Below are 19151 nucleotides of genomic sequence, written 5' to 3'. Positions count from 1 at the left end.
TGTTTTCAGGCCAGAGCAGCTTAATTGTGGGGCTGGATGTGCTGTGGAGTCTCGAAGCTCACCATCCTGATATCTCCACCCCTGGGACTAGAGCAGGATCATACGCTACTGAAGGAAAGGGAACCACTGCCACAAAACGTTTAGCCATATTTTGGAACAAAAAGTGCTGGTGTATATAGCTTCACGACTCCAGACAGGAGGCAAGTACCCAAATTCTCTGAGAGTGCATGTCCTGACACAAGCCTGGCAGCTTTTCCTGCCGGGCACCTCAGGACATCACTGAGTACTTGAAGCCTCTGTAAAAAAATATACATTACGTATAAACATAAGGAGAGTTGTTAGCTAGATAGATGGCTGGGCAGATACATAGGATTAAGTTCTTTGAGTGTAAATAAAACCAGTATCATTGCTTCAGCTTTATGCAGATGACTGGTACAGGTATTAAGACAACAAAATACATCAAAGCAATTTGAAATATAAATGGAATTCTTTCCAAATGAAATTTGGCCAAACGTTAAATATTTGCCTCAGTTACTCCAATAACCTCTAACTGAAATAAATGGAATGATAAAGGCAAAATATAACCATATAAAGGAAATTCAACAGGGCTTTCTCTTTAGTTAGGCTTACGTGATCTCACCAGTTTACATAGTCTAGAGGTGGAGCGCAACAGGCTAAATGTACAAATCTTTCATGTATTTCATTTCTGTCAAAACACCGATCAGCAGTAAAATGAAAATGTTTATGTGATAAACTCCTGAAACTTACCAAGTACAGCAATAAAAACCTCAGCAGTTCTGACTGATTCAGTTCAAAACAGAAATAATTTACGCGGGAAAGTCCCAACATCACCCCAGCCCACTCAGCCTTCACTTCACAATTCAAGGATTTTTCAGTAGAGTATATTATCTAGTTAATCAGGAGCATATTGCAATCATTAGACAATGAAATCACTGAAGTTTGAGAGCTGTAAAGGACTCTCACTCAGTAGCTGCTAATGTCCTAAATCAATGTACTGCCACTGCAGAGCCATGGGCAGCACCCGACAAGGAACATCAGAACGCTGGGGGCAGAACAGCTCAACTGTTTTACCTATCCAAGCCTTGAATGCATGTCAGATGCATCATTTTTTAAAACTTTATTTTATTTAGAAATATTAGAATAAGATGTGGTATTGGTCATCCTCAGCCCTTCAAAATAAAATGAAACAAAACCTGGCATTATATCTCTGAAGGACATAACACTACCATAATATGTAACACGCCTGGCTTCCACTTCCTGCCAGAATTATTCCCCATCACAAAAAATAAAGGAGAAGGAACTCTGCGAGAAAATACGGAGGTAAGTGGATAATGAGAAAACAGACATTTACATTGTGCTTATTGTCTTTCAAGGTATTTTAATTGTAGATGAAAGTGGATGGCAACAAATAACATCTTATTCTGTCTTCACTGTTTAACACACAATCTCTTTATTAAAGGATGCCTTTCCACACACAGCCAGACTTCTGCTTTGCACTGATGTAACTCAATGCCGACCCGTGCTTTTTCTTTTTACCACACCCTCCAGATTTCACTTTTATAGTCCTTCATGCAACAGCAGCAGCAACAAAAAGGAAACAGCAAACCTCTTCCTGTGACAAGGCTCTGCCACGTTCGGTCACACATTACTGCTCCCCGTGCAATGGCGCAGAACCTCTGCCACTGTCCTGGCTACTGTGACAACTTACCAGGAAACTGAGGAGCAAAACTCATTTGCATGCACATTTAAAAAACACACACAGATTTGAATCAGATAAAAATGAAAAAAAAAAGAAGAGTTCTCATTATGCAGAGCTCAGATGTGTTCAGAGCTATAAAACCTCTGAGGAAGAAGAAAGGGAAGAATGCTAAAGAGAAAGCTGACACCACTTGTGTAAGTCCCGGTGTTGGATACGGTCTGGAGCATCTGCATATGCTGCAGCTTTCTGCACACTAGATTACTATATGAAATTAGCACTAGAAAAGAGATACTCTCTGCTTAGGTCTTCTCCAGAAAAATATATTTTATGCTTAACCCGAAGGACACTGAGCCCCCCGGGAAGCAGAAGCAGTGAGAAAGGTCTGTGATCCATCTTCAACTCTTTTCTTCCAAATTTCACAGATGGTCAACTCACAGATTTCCTTCCATTTTCCTGATGAGCTTTTTGGTGGCAACAAAAGGGTGTCCCCCCATGACAGATTATTTCATTGAAGGAGTTAATTATTTATTTTACCTGACCTGACTCCCACCGAACAGCCCTGTGGAGCTGTGCTCTCTGCCAGCCGGCCACGAGTCACACTTCACCTGACGCGGGAGGGGAGCAGCCGTTGGGAAGCGCGCGCTCCACGGCAGGCTGCCAGGCTCTGCCCCGCAGCCAGCGGAGCGCACCGGGGCACCGTGCCGCGCCACCTGGACCAGCTCTGCCCTGCTCTGAGACATCTCCGATCACTTCAGGTAGATCTCAGTGCTACATCTACTGAGGTGTGGAAGAGCAGCCTTCAGGGAGGATATATGCTCAAGAATTTCACCCTCTCTCCGTTTACACGGTTGTGCAGGGCACAGCCCATGGCCCGTTCCTCGGGCTGTACCTACTGGCACACCACCCCGCCAGATTTTCTGAGCTGTACAGGTCCTATGTGCTGAGGTCACACTTGACCCATCCTGTGCCTACGGGGCTGGTGATCTGCACAACAGGTGAGCCTGGCTTTCAAGCGGGACCCTTAAAAAAACACAGACATAACCAAAGAGTCCAGCTCACACTAGTGAAACTCCACCAGCAGGTTTGCAACAGGATGAGTCTTTCATCTTGTCACTTATATCATTACAAATCAAAGCAGAAGCCAACCAAGGAAAACCTCAAACAGCACCATAGAGAGCAAAAAGTCACACTCCAGTTATTTTATAATTAAATACATTAAATACATTAAAAGAACAAAAAGAATAAATACATTAAAAGAACATTGTAATGGTCCCCAGCGCAAGTACTGAACACCCTAGAAAGTGCAGAGTGACAATTAATATCACTATGCACATAATGAAATGTCCATTGTTACCGATGTAAGTATCAGAAGGTTTCCTATAGTTGGGGTAACGAAGTTACTGGAGAGAGGCTCTCAAAGGTCCATAAAGAGTGTTTTTTAAAGAGTAAGTAGCCTGTAAAATAAAGAATGGGAAACTGTATAAAGTAACATCTGTTTTTTTATTTGCTTTGCAGTTCTATTTAAAACATTTTCTATAATGCATAAGACCATACAACTTTTATTGGTTCAGGCTAAAATGCATTCTTACACCCATGCAGCATCATGTGAAAGATCTGAAATACATACTATTCCTAAATATCTCTGTTCAGTCTTACTTAGGTACAACAGAAAACTCAAAAACAACGCAGCTAAAAAAGATTTTTAAACCTAAATCAGCTAACAACTCAGGCTGCAGCTGCAATTATTTCAGCAGTGATTTTTTTTCTCAGCCACCCACATATTAGACACCAAAACCAGAATAACAAACAGCAATGAACATGTGACCGCTCTGATTAACAGTCTGAGCACCCATTGTTATTCTGGTGAAACTTCGCAAGAACTGAAATGAGCATTTCAGGATATATGTATAATCTGAAGAGAACTGGGAGATCTATAGCTACTCCATGCTGTTTACTTGCATAGTACAGTTGTTTAATACCAACTATTTCATGCCTGTCTGCTTCAACAATATGAACACAACAGATACCAGTTTTTGTCAGAATAAACCTGTATGCAGATGCACTTCTGAAAACAAAAGGTCAGAAGAAAGAAGGGTGGAAAATGACAAGTTGTCAAGGAATGGTAAGACAACTGTTAAGGAGCCTATGCTCTCCAGTGGCACAGCTGAAAAGGAAGCGGCGTGGTCGGGGTTGGTGTGAAACCTTCTCTAACTTCTGCAAACTGAAGTCATCATTATGCCTCAAGGGGGAGTGTTGAGCTGGTATTTTCTGTGGGACAAGAACCTTTCTTGTACCAGAGGGATCCTGAGGGAACATGTACATTGCACACGGACAGGCAAGTGCTCTATCAAGTTCACCCTAGCACTGCAAATGAAAAAAGAGACCACTGTGGTGTCTTGGCTCGTGCCTTTGCTCATGGGGTTGCACCACATGCAACCTGAGGCTCGAGTGCCACGCTGCTGAGAACACCTGTTTGCTATGTGGAAAAAATTCTCAAGTCTATCACTTCAGGCATCTCTGACCCATTTTGGTGTCCCTCCCCCTGCTTCAATACGAGCTATTCCCCCCCAAAATAATCTACATCTCACTTTGTCAGCTTTCATGAAACTTTTCCTTACCTGTCACCTAAAATGAAAAAACAAATGTGTAATTTCAATTTGATATGTAACTAATCTTGCATATATTAAACCATTCTATTAGAAATCAATGAAGATAACATACTGCATTTATATTTAGCTTTGCTCTATTTAAACTTCCTTAACAAGATGAATATAATTATAGACAGGTCTTCAGTGCTATAAGTTGGCACAACTTCACTGAATTCCATGGCAATTTGTCAATTTAAATTAGCTGAGAATATGGTAATGATGTTACATCACATAAAGTACAACAGAGGAATAACTTGGGACAAAATACAGATGGGAATATGCTGTAAGCAGGCAGAGTAGCGGTGAAATGTTCGTTAATATCAGCAATTTCTAATGATTTGCTCAGTACTTATGTCAAAAGTTCTGCAGCTGTTACATACACTGAAGTACACTGGAAACATGCTTTAGAAGTTGCCATGGCAGACAAGACATGCCACCTTGTACAGTGGCCTGTCGGTCAAAGACTTGACCCACTGTGCTGTTGGCTGATGATGCCTTACTAACAGGGGAAACGAGGAAGGATTTGTAGCCAGCGTGAAAGCTTTTCTTGACTCTAAATGACAATCGGTTTATGTCCTCCATGAGCAAAATCAATAGCTTTTGTGACTTTTATCCTGACTCACGTAACTGCAACTCCAGTTCTTTTCATGGACAGCAAATGCCTAATCCTTATTAGCACACTTGGAAGCGGGTGCCTTCCACACATCCATGCCTGCCTTGAAGCCAGACAGTGCTATATGTAAAAGGTTATTTACGCTTCATATCTCTGTGCATTTGTTGTCCTTGGCACAGGCCACTTTTTAGCTGAACTACAGCATGAATGTTTCTTCATGCCTCAAATAAAGGCAGGCAGGCATTTTTACGAAGTAGTATTTTTTTAATATCTACTTATTGATGTTTAAACACAGAAAAAGTAGAGTAAGCAATTATTTATCACAAGAGGAACATTCTAATACAAATAATAGCTTATCAGTAAAATATAAATTCAGGTACAGAAGGAACCTGGAGTCTCCCTCCACTCATCTACTCCCTACAATGTGGTTCACAAGGAGAATGCATTTCTTTTAATTCACTATATATATAGCTAAAACCAAATAAATACTGGAATTTCTCACAATTTGTCATTTTGAATAAGAATACCAAAACGAACAAATAAAATGTAACAGCCAAAACATGGAATTGTAAGTGTCCTTAGATTACCCAGCAAAATACCTAAACGAGAAGAACTAAACTGGTGGCTGCTAATCCCGTGCAATTTTACTTCAGTAATGAAGGTAGAACAGCTTTAACCAAGAATTAAGTTTGATGTAAAAATTCCATCAACAGCTACATCTGCCACAGGGAACATGTAGAAAGCAGAACTGTACGCCAAAGGTGAGAGGTTGCATCTTTGCTGGGCTGATTATTGTGAATCTTTACTTCATACTCTAGAGACAAATACTGAACTAATTTAAAACTTATGTTGACCTGAGTTAACTAACATGCTCCAGGAGATTCTTGCAGAGATTATGGTTGCCACCTAAACATAGCCAATTTCACTGTTCTTGTCATCCACTGACAAAACATGAGTCCTTCTTCAACATATAAGCCTACAAAATTGTACTACTGAAATTTTACACCAGGCTTAACAAGCCTTGTTCTGTAGGATGGTTAAAAGTCTTTTCAGCAAAATAATTAGAGCTCTAACATTACACCTTCTTAAAAGAATTAATAAGCTCAGTTTTCAGCTCTAACTCCATTAAAGCTACAACCATGTATGAAAACTTCAATGTAATATTCACAGACTATTAAACCAGTAGAGTACTTTAATTTATATAATTCCCTACCTATAAGGGAAGGCTGTTGATAGTGTCCATAGCTGCCATACTAAGGCATTAACCAAATACATGTTTTCCACAAGTTTTTAATACTTGGTGGTTATATGTTTTGGTCTGAAATATTGTAAAACTTTTTTTTTTTTTTTAATGTTTCTACCGTTTTGCACCAATATATATGGAAACGACCAGATTTCACACAGTTTTATTCTGGGAAAAGTCAGTATGTTACTTTCAGGTGTTTTCACAGAATAGTCCTTGTGAAGAAATCACCATTTATATTTCAACTAATGGTTATATCTACAAAAAGATCTGAAACAATTTTGGGAGTCAGCTTAAGATTTAATACTGATTCTGAGTGAGTGACAGGTAAAGAGTTTTCATGTGGCCTAGAAAATCACGTTCTTAAAAGAGGACTCTGTGACAGTTTGAAAAGAACCTATTCTTTAATTATATACGTCTTTCTACAAATGGTGTATCACCGTTTTTTGCACTCTCTTTTGGCAAACAGTACATTTCATTTCACAGGAGACATGCTGTTGCCCCTTTTATTTCTGATCAATGCCTCAAGGCTGGAAGGAGATGTCTGGAGGGTTTGCTAGTTTCTTTGAGCTTTCTCTTTGCCCTCAGCTCTTTTCTCCACACAGGCTCCCACTGAGCACTGAAGAAGTCTCCCTCAGAAGAAATGATGCTGCTCAATCCGAATTGTCAGGACACGCCACAGCCTTCTACAACAGCAGGAGAAGCCAAAGCCTTCCACAGGGCTCACGCAGCTATTCTGCCTACAAGCAAGCTACAGAAAGATGCTCACCCTCCAACCTTTACCCAAGACTGTTTACTGCCTGTTACCTTACGAGAGCATCTGCAAGGCCATGACTCGCTCCCACGGGACTGCAAAATGTCAAAAGCAGGTATAATGGTGTTTTAGCCCTTGCAGTAGGGGAACGCAACATCTGACATAAAGCTCCCTGGAGATAATCGGTCCTCCCAGGAGAAGTCTGACTCATAGAAGCAACAATTGTTCCCAGTCCTTAGGCAAGGCTCTTCCCTGCTCTTCCTCCCACAGCAATAGGCTGGATGCAATCTTGTGTGTGCATGCAGAAGGCTGCCAGGGGAAGATGTTTATTCTGTACCTTGTTTAGTCCCTCTTCTCTCAGTGAGATTTTCTAGCTACTGCTGCACAGGATGGTAGGCTTATCTTTATAAGTCAATTTTACCCTGTTAAAAGGAGCTCCTTTTCCTCAGATGAGGCCAGTTCAATGAAACATCTGTAAAAGTCTTCACCATCCTGTAGCAAGGAGGACATTAATTCTTAAGAGTTGTCCTCTCAAGTGGGATTTATTTAATGCCAAGGCAGAATTATACATTTGAGTTTTTCTAGATTTACTCACATTTCATCCCTTTCTTAGTTTTAACTGTAACTAAAGTCAACTCTCCCAGCAGTTTAAAATTTACTTTCCCTCTAGGTGCTGAAGCTTGTTAAAGTAAGTATTTTGACTCTGAGTGATTAGACTCTGACTCAAATGAGAATTCATATTCTGCACAGTAAGTAATCCGTGGAAAAAATATGCCAACAGGTATCTTCAGCTCTTTATTTATGAGCGATGAAATATGTGGGAAATTATTAGAGACTAACAGGAAAAGCCAGAAATGGCATTAGTCCCAATACAGAGAAAAGTGATCTAAATTAATTTTGCCAGAATTAACTCTGCTTTCAAATTTATTTGTCTTATCACATTAACACTTTAACGATGACAGCCTGTAGGTCTATTTTTAGGTACTTAGTATGTTAAAATAGGTGATGAAAGCAGAGAAGGAAGTTACTGGAAACATTTTCTGTAAAGACATTCAAGCACTCTTCCCAGCTCTGTGCTGGTGAACCATGCAAACAGTGCATACATTTCTATGACAAAAACATCTGCATAAAGATTGTGATGCTTTTTAAAAGTGCTAAGCAATGCACAGTAATACTAAGACCACTTCATGGTGTGGGAGTTCAGCACTTCTGAAAAACGGGCCATTCATTTCAGTGCCTAAAACCACGTTTGTCTCACTGAAAGGTAGATGCTCACAATTTGAATGTATTGTTCTCAGTACAGCATTCAGCTGAAAGAGGACAGCCACTCAACTTCACCAGACCAGTAAGAGATCTCCACAAGACCATACTCTCCCTGAAGTATGTGATTTTTACAAGATGCAATGATGGGGACCTGGTTAATTTCAGACAGTGCTGATTATCAAACAGCAAGGCAAGAGAGATGTGTCAGACACAAGACCATCAAAAAAAGGCAAGCTCAGTATGACTGTGAGTAGAATGGTGTTGATTTTGCTTTTTACAAACCCTCAACATTGCACTTAGTGACTTTTTTACTATAGTGTTCTACTAGATTTCTTTTTAGGATGAATCATTTGCTAAATCACACCTACTGAATTTCTTGTAGTATCTACCAAAAAACTATCTATAGGAATGTGTGTGTAGGTTTCATGTACGTACTACACACTGCCAATATTAGAAAGCAGTATAAAGTTAGAATAGCAGGAATTCCTACGTTAGCAGGAATTTATAGAATGGAAAATGCTTGTCTTAAAGAGATTTTAAAACTGAAACTTAATTAATACCTGACACAAAACTGTTTTTTAAAAGTACCCAAGACTGTACTCAACACTACTTCATCTTCAAAATCTTAATGAAGACATCAAAATCACAATGCTTGCCATGTTATACCTAAACTAGATTCCTGTCTCATATCACAGATTTCTCTCCCAGGAAATGGTACAGTCCTAGCAAAAATGTTAAGCCATATTTGATAGGAAAGTTGAAATTGAAAGACGATGTACAATCTTCCAGGTATTCTGAAATAGGAATAAACAGACGGTTAAGTACAAGCTGTGTATCTAGTTTTCACCCCTCTCTTACTGCAGTAGAGGCAGATTTTAGGGATGTAATTACATATTTAGTAACCTGGACACAAACTTAAGCCCAGCCACCAGCAACATAAGATGAACTGTACTTGCACCAGCCCTTCCTAAGACCTGGATAAAACTGATTCCGGCTAAAATAAAATGATTCAGAGCAATGGATTCTATAAAAATAATCTTCTTGTCTTCTTAAGTCATACTTTCATGGAAGCTTTCATCTTCTGTTAAGCCACCACTGCTTCCTAAAGGAACAGTCCAACCTCCTCTTCCCAAACTTTGCATAGCCAGTAAACACACTGCCATGTAATGAACCCGACAGAGAAGCTGGATTAAAACCTACCTATCCAAAAAAGGCTGATCTTAAACTAGATCATTTTGATAAGGAAAGAAAAAATTGAAAATATTCAGAGAAGTGTTCCATTTTGGTATCTGCTGATGGACACAATTTTATGTTTCAGTTTAAAAAATATTTTTCAGTTCTCTCCTTTTTTGCTACAGTATATATAAGTTGAACATAACTTTTAAGATAAAAACACACATCAGTAAGCCCAAAACCATTTTTCTTCAGAGCTTTTTTGTAGTGAAGACTTTCAGCGTTATCAGAGTGACACCAGAATTTCAAAATTATTCACCAAATGGAATCTCTCATGTAGGCAGTTTTATTAAATTCATGTATATAGCAATAGGGCATACCACTAAAGGGAAAAAAGGTTATCTACATATATTTACTACCAAGATGTTCAAACACCTGGTGGACATAATGTGCTAGGACTTCAGACGGTGGTTTTGGTCTCTAGCTGCATAAAGCCACAAGCAATTTAGTTACTCTTTCAGTGGCACAGCCACTGAAATATTTCACTGCTACAGTGAGGTGGGAATAAATTCACCAGTTTACATGAGAATTTCTGATACAACAATACTAAGCACTATGTATAACCTCTTGAATAGGAAAAAAAGCGCGAAATATTCAAAATCAAAACAGCCTAAGTTAATAAATTGTCATTACTTTAAGTAAAAATAAACAATTACTTCTGACCAAAATTCAACTTTCCTTTTTTCTTCAGAACTGCCATTGTTATAATCATTGTGCTAGAGTACGGAAAGCAGAACACAAGAGCCCACTGTGCAAACAGGAGATGGGAATTTGGCTGACAAAATTTATCTGCGTGTTCAGTTCTTACAGGTCATACCTAGTTTCTTTACAATATGCTGCAGTGTTAAATCTGTTCTCATGCGCAACCTTATTGTCATTGTCCCTTGCTGCCAATGAGAGTTAAGTACATATTTGAATGAAGAGGTATTTCAGGACTGATATGATGTCTTTGTTTAGCCTCAGAAAAAAAAAGGGGGGGGTGTGTGTGCGGAAAACACTAACAAAAGGAAATATCTGTTTTACAGGACAACCAAGCACTACTTCTATGTAAACCAAGTCAAATGACATATATAGTGAAAACAACTTCAGGGCATCACACATTTTTATTTGAAAGATGACAGATCAGCAGTTCTGTTCAGCCTGCATGGTTTCTGGAGGAGCAATGTTTCATACAGGGGCAGAAAATAGCAAAAAACCCTAAGCAATACTTTTTAAAAAAAAGAGAATTTGACATGTTCACACTTTAATATCCTTTTTAGATCCTGCAGTAAAAAGCATAAAAAATCGAGCCATTTCTGATATTCTGCCAGATGTAGTTAAAGAAGAGTAAATCTTGCACAGTCACAGCACTCGAATGAACATCACACTTTATAAGAAATCTATCATCCTACTTATTGCTTTCTGACAATGAAATTAAAAATTATTAGATTGATAAACAATCTGCCCCATATTTAGTCCCCACATTATGCACAAAGATGTGCCTTCACTAATAAATTGCTAATAAGAACCTTCCCAAACCAGGAGGCATCTCTGCAGTGTCAAACAACTCTAATAATTTGTAAATGTGAACACAGTGCGTTTAAAAAAAAAAGTACAGTGAAATACAGTGTAAAAGGATTTGCTGAACTACATAGGTAAATGATTATTTATGATAATTCACACAATACAAATATGTTTTTACTTACAGAGATTCTTCCCTTCCAACTTTTCAAGAAAAATCCTGCAAATGCAGAATCTCCTTTAAGTGTATTTATGCCCATCCAGTGGTCATTTACACAAAGATTATTTACACAAGAGAATAGCTTAATATCACCTAAAGGTCAAATGTTGGAACAGGTCTATATAAAGAATAAAAAAATAATAGTTCTCAGCTGGTTTCCCTGGAACCTCTGTACTTGAACAAAAGCTATTTCATGCCCTCAGGGTTTGGTTCAGCACTTTACTGGGGAATAAAATTTAACGCCACTGAAGCAATGATAAAACATGCTCTGGATCAGGCCCATCTATTTGGATTGATCTGCAGCGTGGGTATGTACTGCCTCAATACTTGAATAGTGCTAATGTAGGAAGAGGCTATGCAATCAATCCAAGTAACAGGGAAAAGGCAGATGAAGTCAGAGAAGCTGGCCCCAAGAAGAAAAATCTCACACATATAAATTTAGCAGTTTAAAGAACAAACACAAATAAACCTTAGGTCCTCATCATAACTGAAATAATACTGGTACACTGACTTCCATAGACTTATACTGATTTACTGGCTCTGCGCTTATAAATTAAGACCACGGATAAGTAGATTTAATGGGCACTTGAAGCAACTACAGTATACAGAGGAAAAACCCCAATGACGTTTAACTGGATAGTACTGTCACCTGCCTTTACACAAGGGTAAGACAAAGAATCCTCTTTCTCAAACAGAAAACATAGAATCATAGAATCGTAGAATTATAGAATGGTTTGGGTTGGAAGGGACCTTAAAGATCATCTAGTTCCAACACCCCTGCCACGGACAAGCACACCTTCCACTACACCGGGTTGCTCAAATAATGCCTTCTTTCAAAGGTTTCTGCTCTTATATCTGACCACTATGGCTAAACCAAATCCATAATACACACTGACCTAAAGGAATGAAAAAGCCTTAGTTCCAAGCACAGCTAATGAGTGCTAAAGTACTGTAATATTTCTTACAGACCACTTCTAGTCATTTAAATCTGTTTCTCAGTTTGAACATCCATCCACCCATGTAGTGAACATCTACCACCCCTTTGCCCATTACTCAAAAGTTGGTTTGAGAAGCAAAGTCATCGGACTGAATATCTGAAGTAACTGGACAAGGCCTGTCAGCTGATACTCAAGTCTATGATCGTGAGCTAACAGAGGTTTTGGAATCAATTCCTGAGTGCAATAGTCAAAAAATGGGGTTACCATTTAGGAAGTCCACAGCTGCAGCAGTGGCAGTAAGGAAAAAAGTCATGGCCAAATGCAAGAAAAAGATCCTTAGACAGCCTTGTGCTCCCCTGTTACCACGTACAAGTCTCTGCTGTTGACCCTGTCCTAGAGACTTGCCCGAATGCTGCACACAGTGCAGTACAGCGGGTGCTCAGCCAGCACCTTCTCTAAGAAGAAACCACTAACTCATCTTCAATGCGAGAAACTGAAGTTTGGCTCAGGGTTTTCATTTTATGTACTTCACAGGAGAGTTTACTACCATAAACCTGCCTCTTAGTACACTACTGTACACTAAGAATAGTGTCAAACGTCTTCCTAAATCACAATACAAACAAACAGAGAACATGAAACCCTTGTCTCAAAAGATGCTCTACAAATGTCCTTAAAATGTAAAAAGGAAAGTGGAATTTGGGTATGCTCTAAGTAACAACCCACTTTCACCAATTTCTGTGAGCATTATGCTTGTTTCTCAATTCAGTTTAAATTTTCAAGGTCCTGAGACTAGTTTCCTAAACAAATGCTAACCCCTGCATTAAAATTCAAGGCTTCAGGATGTAAGGCCCTTTTCCATCTCTCGTAAAAGTGAGAACTTTTTGTTTCAACATTTATAAACCAGTTTGTTTCCCATCAGTTATGCCCTGAGGCTTTTTACTCTATTCAGTTGGAAAATGGAAACAATAGACAGGTTTCACTTCCTGGTTCTTTGCTGCAATATTTGTTTTGGAAGACGGTGCAAAGTAACTTTCAAATTCAGTAAGTTTAATTACATGATAAATAATATTTATGTTCGATATTTTGTACTGTATCAAGCCTTTCAAAATTGTCTTTTAAAACAAGACCAAAACAAAAAACATATTAAAATCCTAAATGAAATTATATACTACAAGCAACCTAACAATACATTGATTCTCAGCTACTGGGTGAACTATGCTACTCCACTAAAAATGACAGAAGTTGTCTTTTCCTTTAGTAGGAAGAGGCAGGGTAGTGAAGCGGGAAAGCATTTTTCTGAGCAATCTTGCAGCCTGGGACCGTCTGGGAGCCTGGTCCTGCAGCCAGACCCTGAAGCATGCACAGGGGAGGACCAATGGCTGTGGGTGTGCTGCCTGCACTGGAAGGTTCACTTGCAAAGAATACAGTACTTTAACCTGATGTACCCCAGGGGGAAAAAAAAAAAAACAAAAACCCAAAAACCAAACAACTGCTGAAGAAGTCAGACAAACTGAGGAAAAAAAAATTAAAATAAAATCAAAGCTTCTTGCCAAGTCTAATAAAATTCAGCTAAAAGATAAGAGAACGACGTAGCATATACTGTTGACAGCTTATGAAGTAAAAGGTAACTAAGAGTCAGGGAAACAAAAAGGATGTGTGTTCAAGCTTTTATATATATTTCCTTTTGAAAACAGACAAACACAACAAATGCTGAAACAATTAAAAAACGTGTACATGCACAATCCAGTTTATAACCAAAAGCTCAGAATCACTTAGAAGTAATATTTAAACTAACATTCAATAAAAACATATTTTAGCCTTATAAGCTATACTGACATTTCACTTGATGTCTCAGGAATTTGATTTGGTCAATTGCAGGAAATCTGGCATCTGTCATGGGCCTAAATATGGCTCTCATGCAAGAGAATAAGGTGCTGATGTGAAATTTGACCTATTTGTTATCAAAATCATATCTCTTTAATATGTTTTTTAACATGAATTAACTTTATATCCTATGTTGATGCCTTTGCTGTGTTTCTGTTCAGTTTACATACAGCAGAAATTCTACGTATCCACATAAATTAAAACAAGAGAAACAGTGAAGCTCCACAGAGTAGCACTCAGAGGAATGAGCCTCCAACAAGTGGGATCACCTTTCTCATCACCTCCCTCGACACTTCCTCCTCAGTTTACGTTTGCACGAAGGCAGATGATTTACTGATCCTCCTTGCAAAAGGAAAGGAAACAAAAAAAGCCTGCCACCGTCTTCAACCGCTGCACCTCACTGCCAGCAGGAAACGAAGGGAGACATTACTGTAAAAAAAAAGTACCTTTTGGAGCCTCCGATATAGGTGAAGGTAAAGGTGGAGTCTGAGTACCTGAAATCTGAAAGGCAAAGAGCTGCGTTATTACAAATGGTCTTTATTTTGGCTGAAATAGCCGAGGTTTTACATATCAGCGTTCAGCTACCGACACGGGGGTGGCTTGAGGGGGGGTCGGGGTGAATCAGAGGAAATGCAGTATCTCCCCCCCAGCCCCTCGCAACAAGTGCCCGGTGCTATGGCAACGGCAGGGATTTCCATTGTCAGAAACGGCAACAGGCAGCCAGAAGCCGGGCTCCTGCGACGGCTCATCGCGCCGGCACCGGCACCGGCACCGGCACCGCCGAGAAAGCCGCGAAACCCCGGGGGGTGGTTGGAGGGGCAGGGGGAGTGTTTGCACGGAAAAAAGGGACGTTTACGGCTGGCTATGCCCCCGGCCCTGAAGGCGTGCGGGCGTGCGGGGATAAAGGCGGACACGGAGGATGGCAGCAGCCCGCCCGCCCGCCCGGCCGCCAAGCGGCCGCGTAACGCCCGCCGGGGTCAACAGCAGCCGGGCTGGGCTCCGCTGGGCGCTCGCCCCAGCAGCTGCGGGCTGCGCCAGGCATCGGGGGGGTACGCACACGCATCCACGCACACTTGCCCACACTCACACGCATCCACACCCCCCTGGTTTTGCGTGCGGCCACCGCCACGCTCCCCGAGTCGGGGATGCCCCCCGCCTTTTCCCGGCCGGCGCCGGGTCTCATCTGCCCTCAGATGCCCTCGGAAGGAGAGGAGGAGGAGGAAGAGAAGGAAGAAGGGGGCTGAGGGCAGGCACACGCCGGCTCGGCGGCGGCCCCCGATACCGGGAACGGCGGCGAAGGGCACGGGCACAGCCCGGGCAGCCGCGCCGCGGCGGTAGCGGGGTCTGGAGCGGGCGGCGGCGGCGGCCTCCGCGCCGCCAACCTGGCGCCCGGGAGAGAAACTCACCTGCAAACAGGCAGTCCTTCTCCGCCTTGCACTTTTGGATCACAACGTCAATATCCTTCTGAATCCTCTCTTGTCTTGAACACATCCCCATGAAATAAATCCCAGGGGAAAAAAAAAAAAAGCAGCCTTTATTTCCACCCCACCCCACCCCCCGCGCTGCCAGTTGTTAATATTCAGTCCGACAGACGGACCCTGGGGCTGACGAGCAGGTTTCTCCCCGGCGGCCCGGAGGGATCCGCTCGGCCGGCTGGAGGACGGAGGAGGAAGGCGGCGGGAGCCGATGTTGCATGCCCAGATGTGCCCGCCCAGATGTGCCGCCGCTGCCGGCGAATGGCAATTTCCTCACAATGGATCCAGCGGAGGGTGGTGGCGGCGACACGGGATCCCCCCACCCCCCACGCCCTCTGGGTTTTTTGGGGTTGGTTGGCTGGTTTGGTCTTTTTTTTTTTTTTTTTTTTGAGGAGAGGGGGGAGTAAAAAAAAGGGGGGGGGGGGGCCAAGGCGACCCGACCGCTCACATCCCTGCCCCTCCCGCCCGCGCAGTAGCAGCGCGGAGAGCCGGCGGCGGCGGCGGCGGCGGCGGCGCGGCGGGGCCGGCGCTGCTGCAGCGACGCCGAGCCGCAGACCCTCCCTTCGCCGCCGGCCCGGCACGTACGGCCCCGCCGGCTCCCCCGGCGGAGGCGGCGCGGGGGAAGGAAGAGGCGGATGCACAGAGCCGGGCGGGCGGCCCGAGAGGCGGCGGGCTGGATAGCCCCGGCCCCGCCGCCGGCCTTCGTCTCCTTCCCCCGCCCCGGCCCGGGGCACAGCCTGCCGCCTCCTCCCGAGCAGCGGAGAAATGCAAATGGCAAGTGATCCGGGCGGCGGGGAGGCTCCCAGGCCAGCACCGGGGAGGAAGCGGGCAGCGCCGCGCTGCGCAAGGCCGGCGGCGGTGGCGGCGGCGGCGGCGGGGCACGGGGACAGAGGGGCGCTTCCCGGCCGGGGCTGGGGGCCGCCGGGACGGGGCGGGGGAGCGGGGCCCGCTCGGCTTTTGTCCCGGGGAGAACACTGTCCCGCGCCGCCCTTCCTCGGCAGCCGCCCCCGGGCTCCGCCGGCTCCCGGCGCGGCGGGCGGCCCCTGCCGCTCTCCCCGCCGCCGGTCGCCGGCGTCCGCCCCCTCCTGCCCCCGCGACGGCTGCGCCCCGGCCCGGCACCACGGCAGCGCTCCCCCGGCTGGCCCTTTCCCGGGTGGCAGAAAGACCTGGCATCCCGCCCGTAGCGGAGTGCTGTCCGCTGCCGGCCTCCGCCTCCGTCCTACCGACGGGCATGCGTGCCCGTGGGAACAATAAAAAGAGAATTAACATGACTCCAGACCCTCTCTGACCAGCGTGGTGGTTCACCGCGCTCCTCTCCCCTCAGCCTCCCGCTAAGCCGTCTCTTAGACCTGAGGGCCTGGGGGGAGGACTCGGGCTGCCGGTACGGTGCTTGGCAGCCGGCGCTAAGCCAGGCTAGAGGCTTGGGGCGGGAATGCAATACGAGTAATAACCGTGCTGTAACTCGGAAGAAATGGACAAGTCTGCAAACCCAGATATTTTTCATCAAAGCGCAAAGTTAAAAATTAATAAAAGCGGGTGCGAGTGTAGTGGAAACAGATGTTATTAAAAAAATTGAAAGAATCTTCGCAAAATTCAGCTTTCACTAACTCACCCAGCTCTAAACAGCTCCCATAGACGATTCATTATTGAGCTCAATCGTTGTAGTGTTTTTTCATTAAGCAAGTCTGTATTAATCATGCATTGTTGATTTTAAGCACAAGGGATAAACAATCATTATTCTCTTATTTTTAAGTGGAAATAGCTAAAAAAGTGAGGATTAAAAGATTCCATATTTATTTCTGCCATGATAAGATTTTGTGTCTGAAGCAGGGAACAGAAGGGAAATTACAAGGAAAAGCAGGTAGTGTTTAAAGAGAAAAAAAATCCATCACGTGATAGGACTCTGCTTCTAAGAAAATAATTTATCTTTGAAGGGAGATTTCCAGATGACTTTTCAGTGCTGTTGACTAAATTCTTTTCTATTGCAGTAAGATCTTTTGCAAGGCAGGACACAGAACTTGTCACTGTAGTCAGAAATAGTGTAATATGTAAAACTGTGTAAAAACTGTCATTTTGTCAAGTTATGCCAGCTTGGTCAATGAGTGATGCTTTTCTAGAGTTGTTTTCTAGCTATGCAAGCTAGGACATCAGCAGCCATGTTTGCTGCCTTCTCCTTAATCATAGTCAGAAGATGTAATCAGAACTTGATTTATTCTCGTGGGGTTTTGGTCCTGAATGGAAAGGTCTCTCTTATCCCTCCCACGTGCATCAGGAAGGGGGGAGGTTATTAGATAGTTACAGAATATTTATGCTGACAATTCTGCTCATAGCTTATTCTGACCACAGGTTTCTTCTCAGTGTCATGTCAATTAACAGAATTCTTGACTGCCTTTTTAAGCCTGAGACTATTTTCATAGGCTTGGTAACAGTGAATTGAGAAATCGTCCCCAAAGAAACACCACTGTCTTCAAGAAAGCTGGTATGGTTGGTAACTGGTTTCACAGCATCAACTGAATACAACAAGAAGTCTGGAAATATGGTTTGTTATTTATTCCATTTATTGTTATTTATCGTAAGTTACTTCTAAATTTCTAGATTCTCAGCAAATTTGGCCCTTGATTTTAGCTGATGATTCCAGTACTGTTATGGCAGGAATGGCTGATTTCAGTGAGGAAAAGATAGATTATATACTGAGGTCATTCTCTTGATTAAAATACTGAAAATGAAAGGGTTAGAAAATCAAGGTGAATCTTTAGAGTTGATCCCTAAATTTGTAAAGATTGACAAACTGCTGACATCCAGGTACCCTAAGCGTTATTGCAACAGTGTCTGTATGCATGTTGTAATCTCTATAGCAATGCAAATTATACCACCCTCTTGAAGAAACTTTCTGAAGAGTTTTACAAGTAATTCCATGAACGATAGGACAGTTGGTCTTAGAATTAATAGTCTTGGCTCAAGGGAATTCAATGTGTGTCTTTCCATTTGCTTTTTCAGTCTTGAAAATTAGCTTATGTCATTTCTAGTTTTGTCTCAAGTTGTGCTCAGCTCAGTTAGATTGTAACTGAACTGATCATCCCACTTAAGTAAAAAAGAAACACAAGTAACTTTTACGTTTGTAATCCTGGGAACCTGAAAACATTTACAGAGGTGTAAATAAGGAAAAAAAAATTTAAATCCATGAAGCTACATGATTATAAAATTTACATGAGAAGATTGGCTCAAAATGTAATGGGGAAAATAATCTAAAGAGAGAGAGAAACAACACAGTGAATGTGTTTCAGTAATGTGAGAGCAGTGACTGAGAAAGTGATTGAGGAAATGCATAGGTCAGCCAATTTCTGCTTGCAGATGGGTTCTGCCTCCTTTAGTCTAAGCAGATTTTTTTCATTTTATGCCAGAAAAAAACCCTTTCCACCTATTAGTAAAGCTGTTAGAAATGTTGCAGTAATCATGAGGACATCCTTTTCTGTCCCAAAGTATGTTCTTTCTATAATTCTCTAAACACGTTCCTGTTACATATAAACACGCATTAGAAGTCTTAAGAAGAATAAAAATATGCTGACTTGCCATTGTAGGAGATATACAGAACTCAGGGCAATGCGATATGGCAATCTGCCCAATATTTCTAATACGGGAGAGCATTCGAAAGGGCAGAGA

The 19151-nt window shown here is 42.5% G+C and overlaps 1 protein-coding gene across 2 annotated transcripts in view; it reads right to left on the bottom strand.

Moving 5' to 3' along the window:
* The window catches only part of PARP8 (poly(ADP-ribose) polymerase family member 8), a gene marked incomplete at its 3' end in the record, with an annotated part of 120929 nt that extends 105058 nt beyond the window's left edge, over positions 1 to 15871 (bottom strand). For both annotated transcript variants that reach the window (XM_082013440.1, XM_082013441.1), the window contains exons 1-2: positions 15423 to 15871; positions 14463 to 14517 (exon numbers count right to left, since the gene is read on the bottom strand). In XM_082013440.1, the coding sequence (XP_081869566.1) occupies positions 14463 to 14517; positions 15423 to 15513 (146 nt within the window). In that variant the 5' untranslated portion in view covers positions 15514 to 15871. The remainder of the gene's footprint in view (positions 1 to 14462; positions 14518 to 15422) is intronic.
* Positions 15872 to 19151: the final 3280 nt, after the last annotated feature.

Source organism: Phaethon aethereus (genome assembly GCF_964289735.1).
Source record: "Phaethon aethereus genome assembly, chromosome: Z".
Classification (NCBI taxonomy): Eukaryota; Metazoa; Chordata; class Aves; order Phaethontiformes; family Phaethontidae; genus Phaethon; species Phaethon aethereus.
This window is presented reverse-complemented; position numbering and strand designations above follow the sequence as displayed.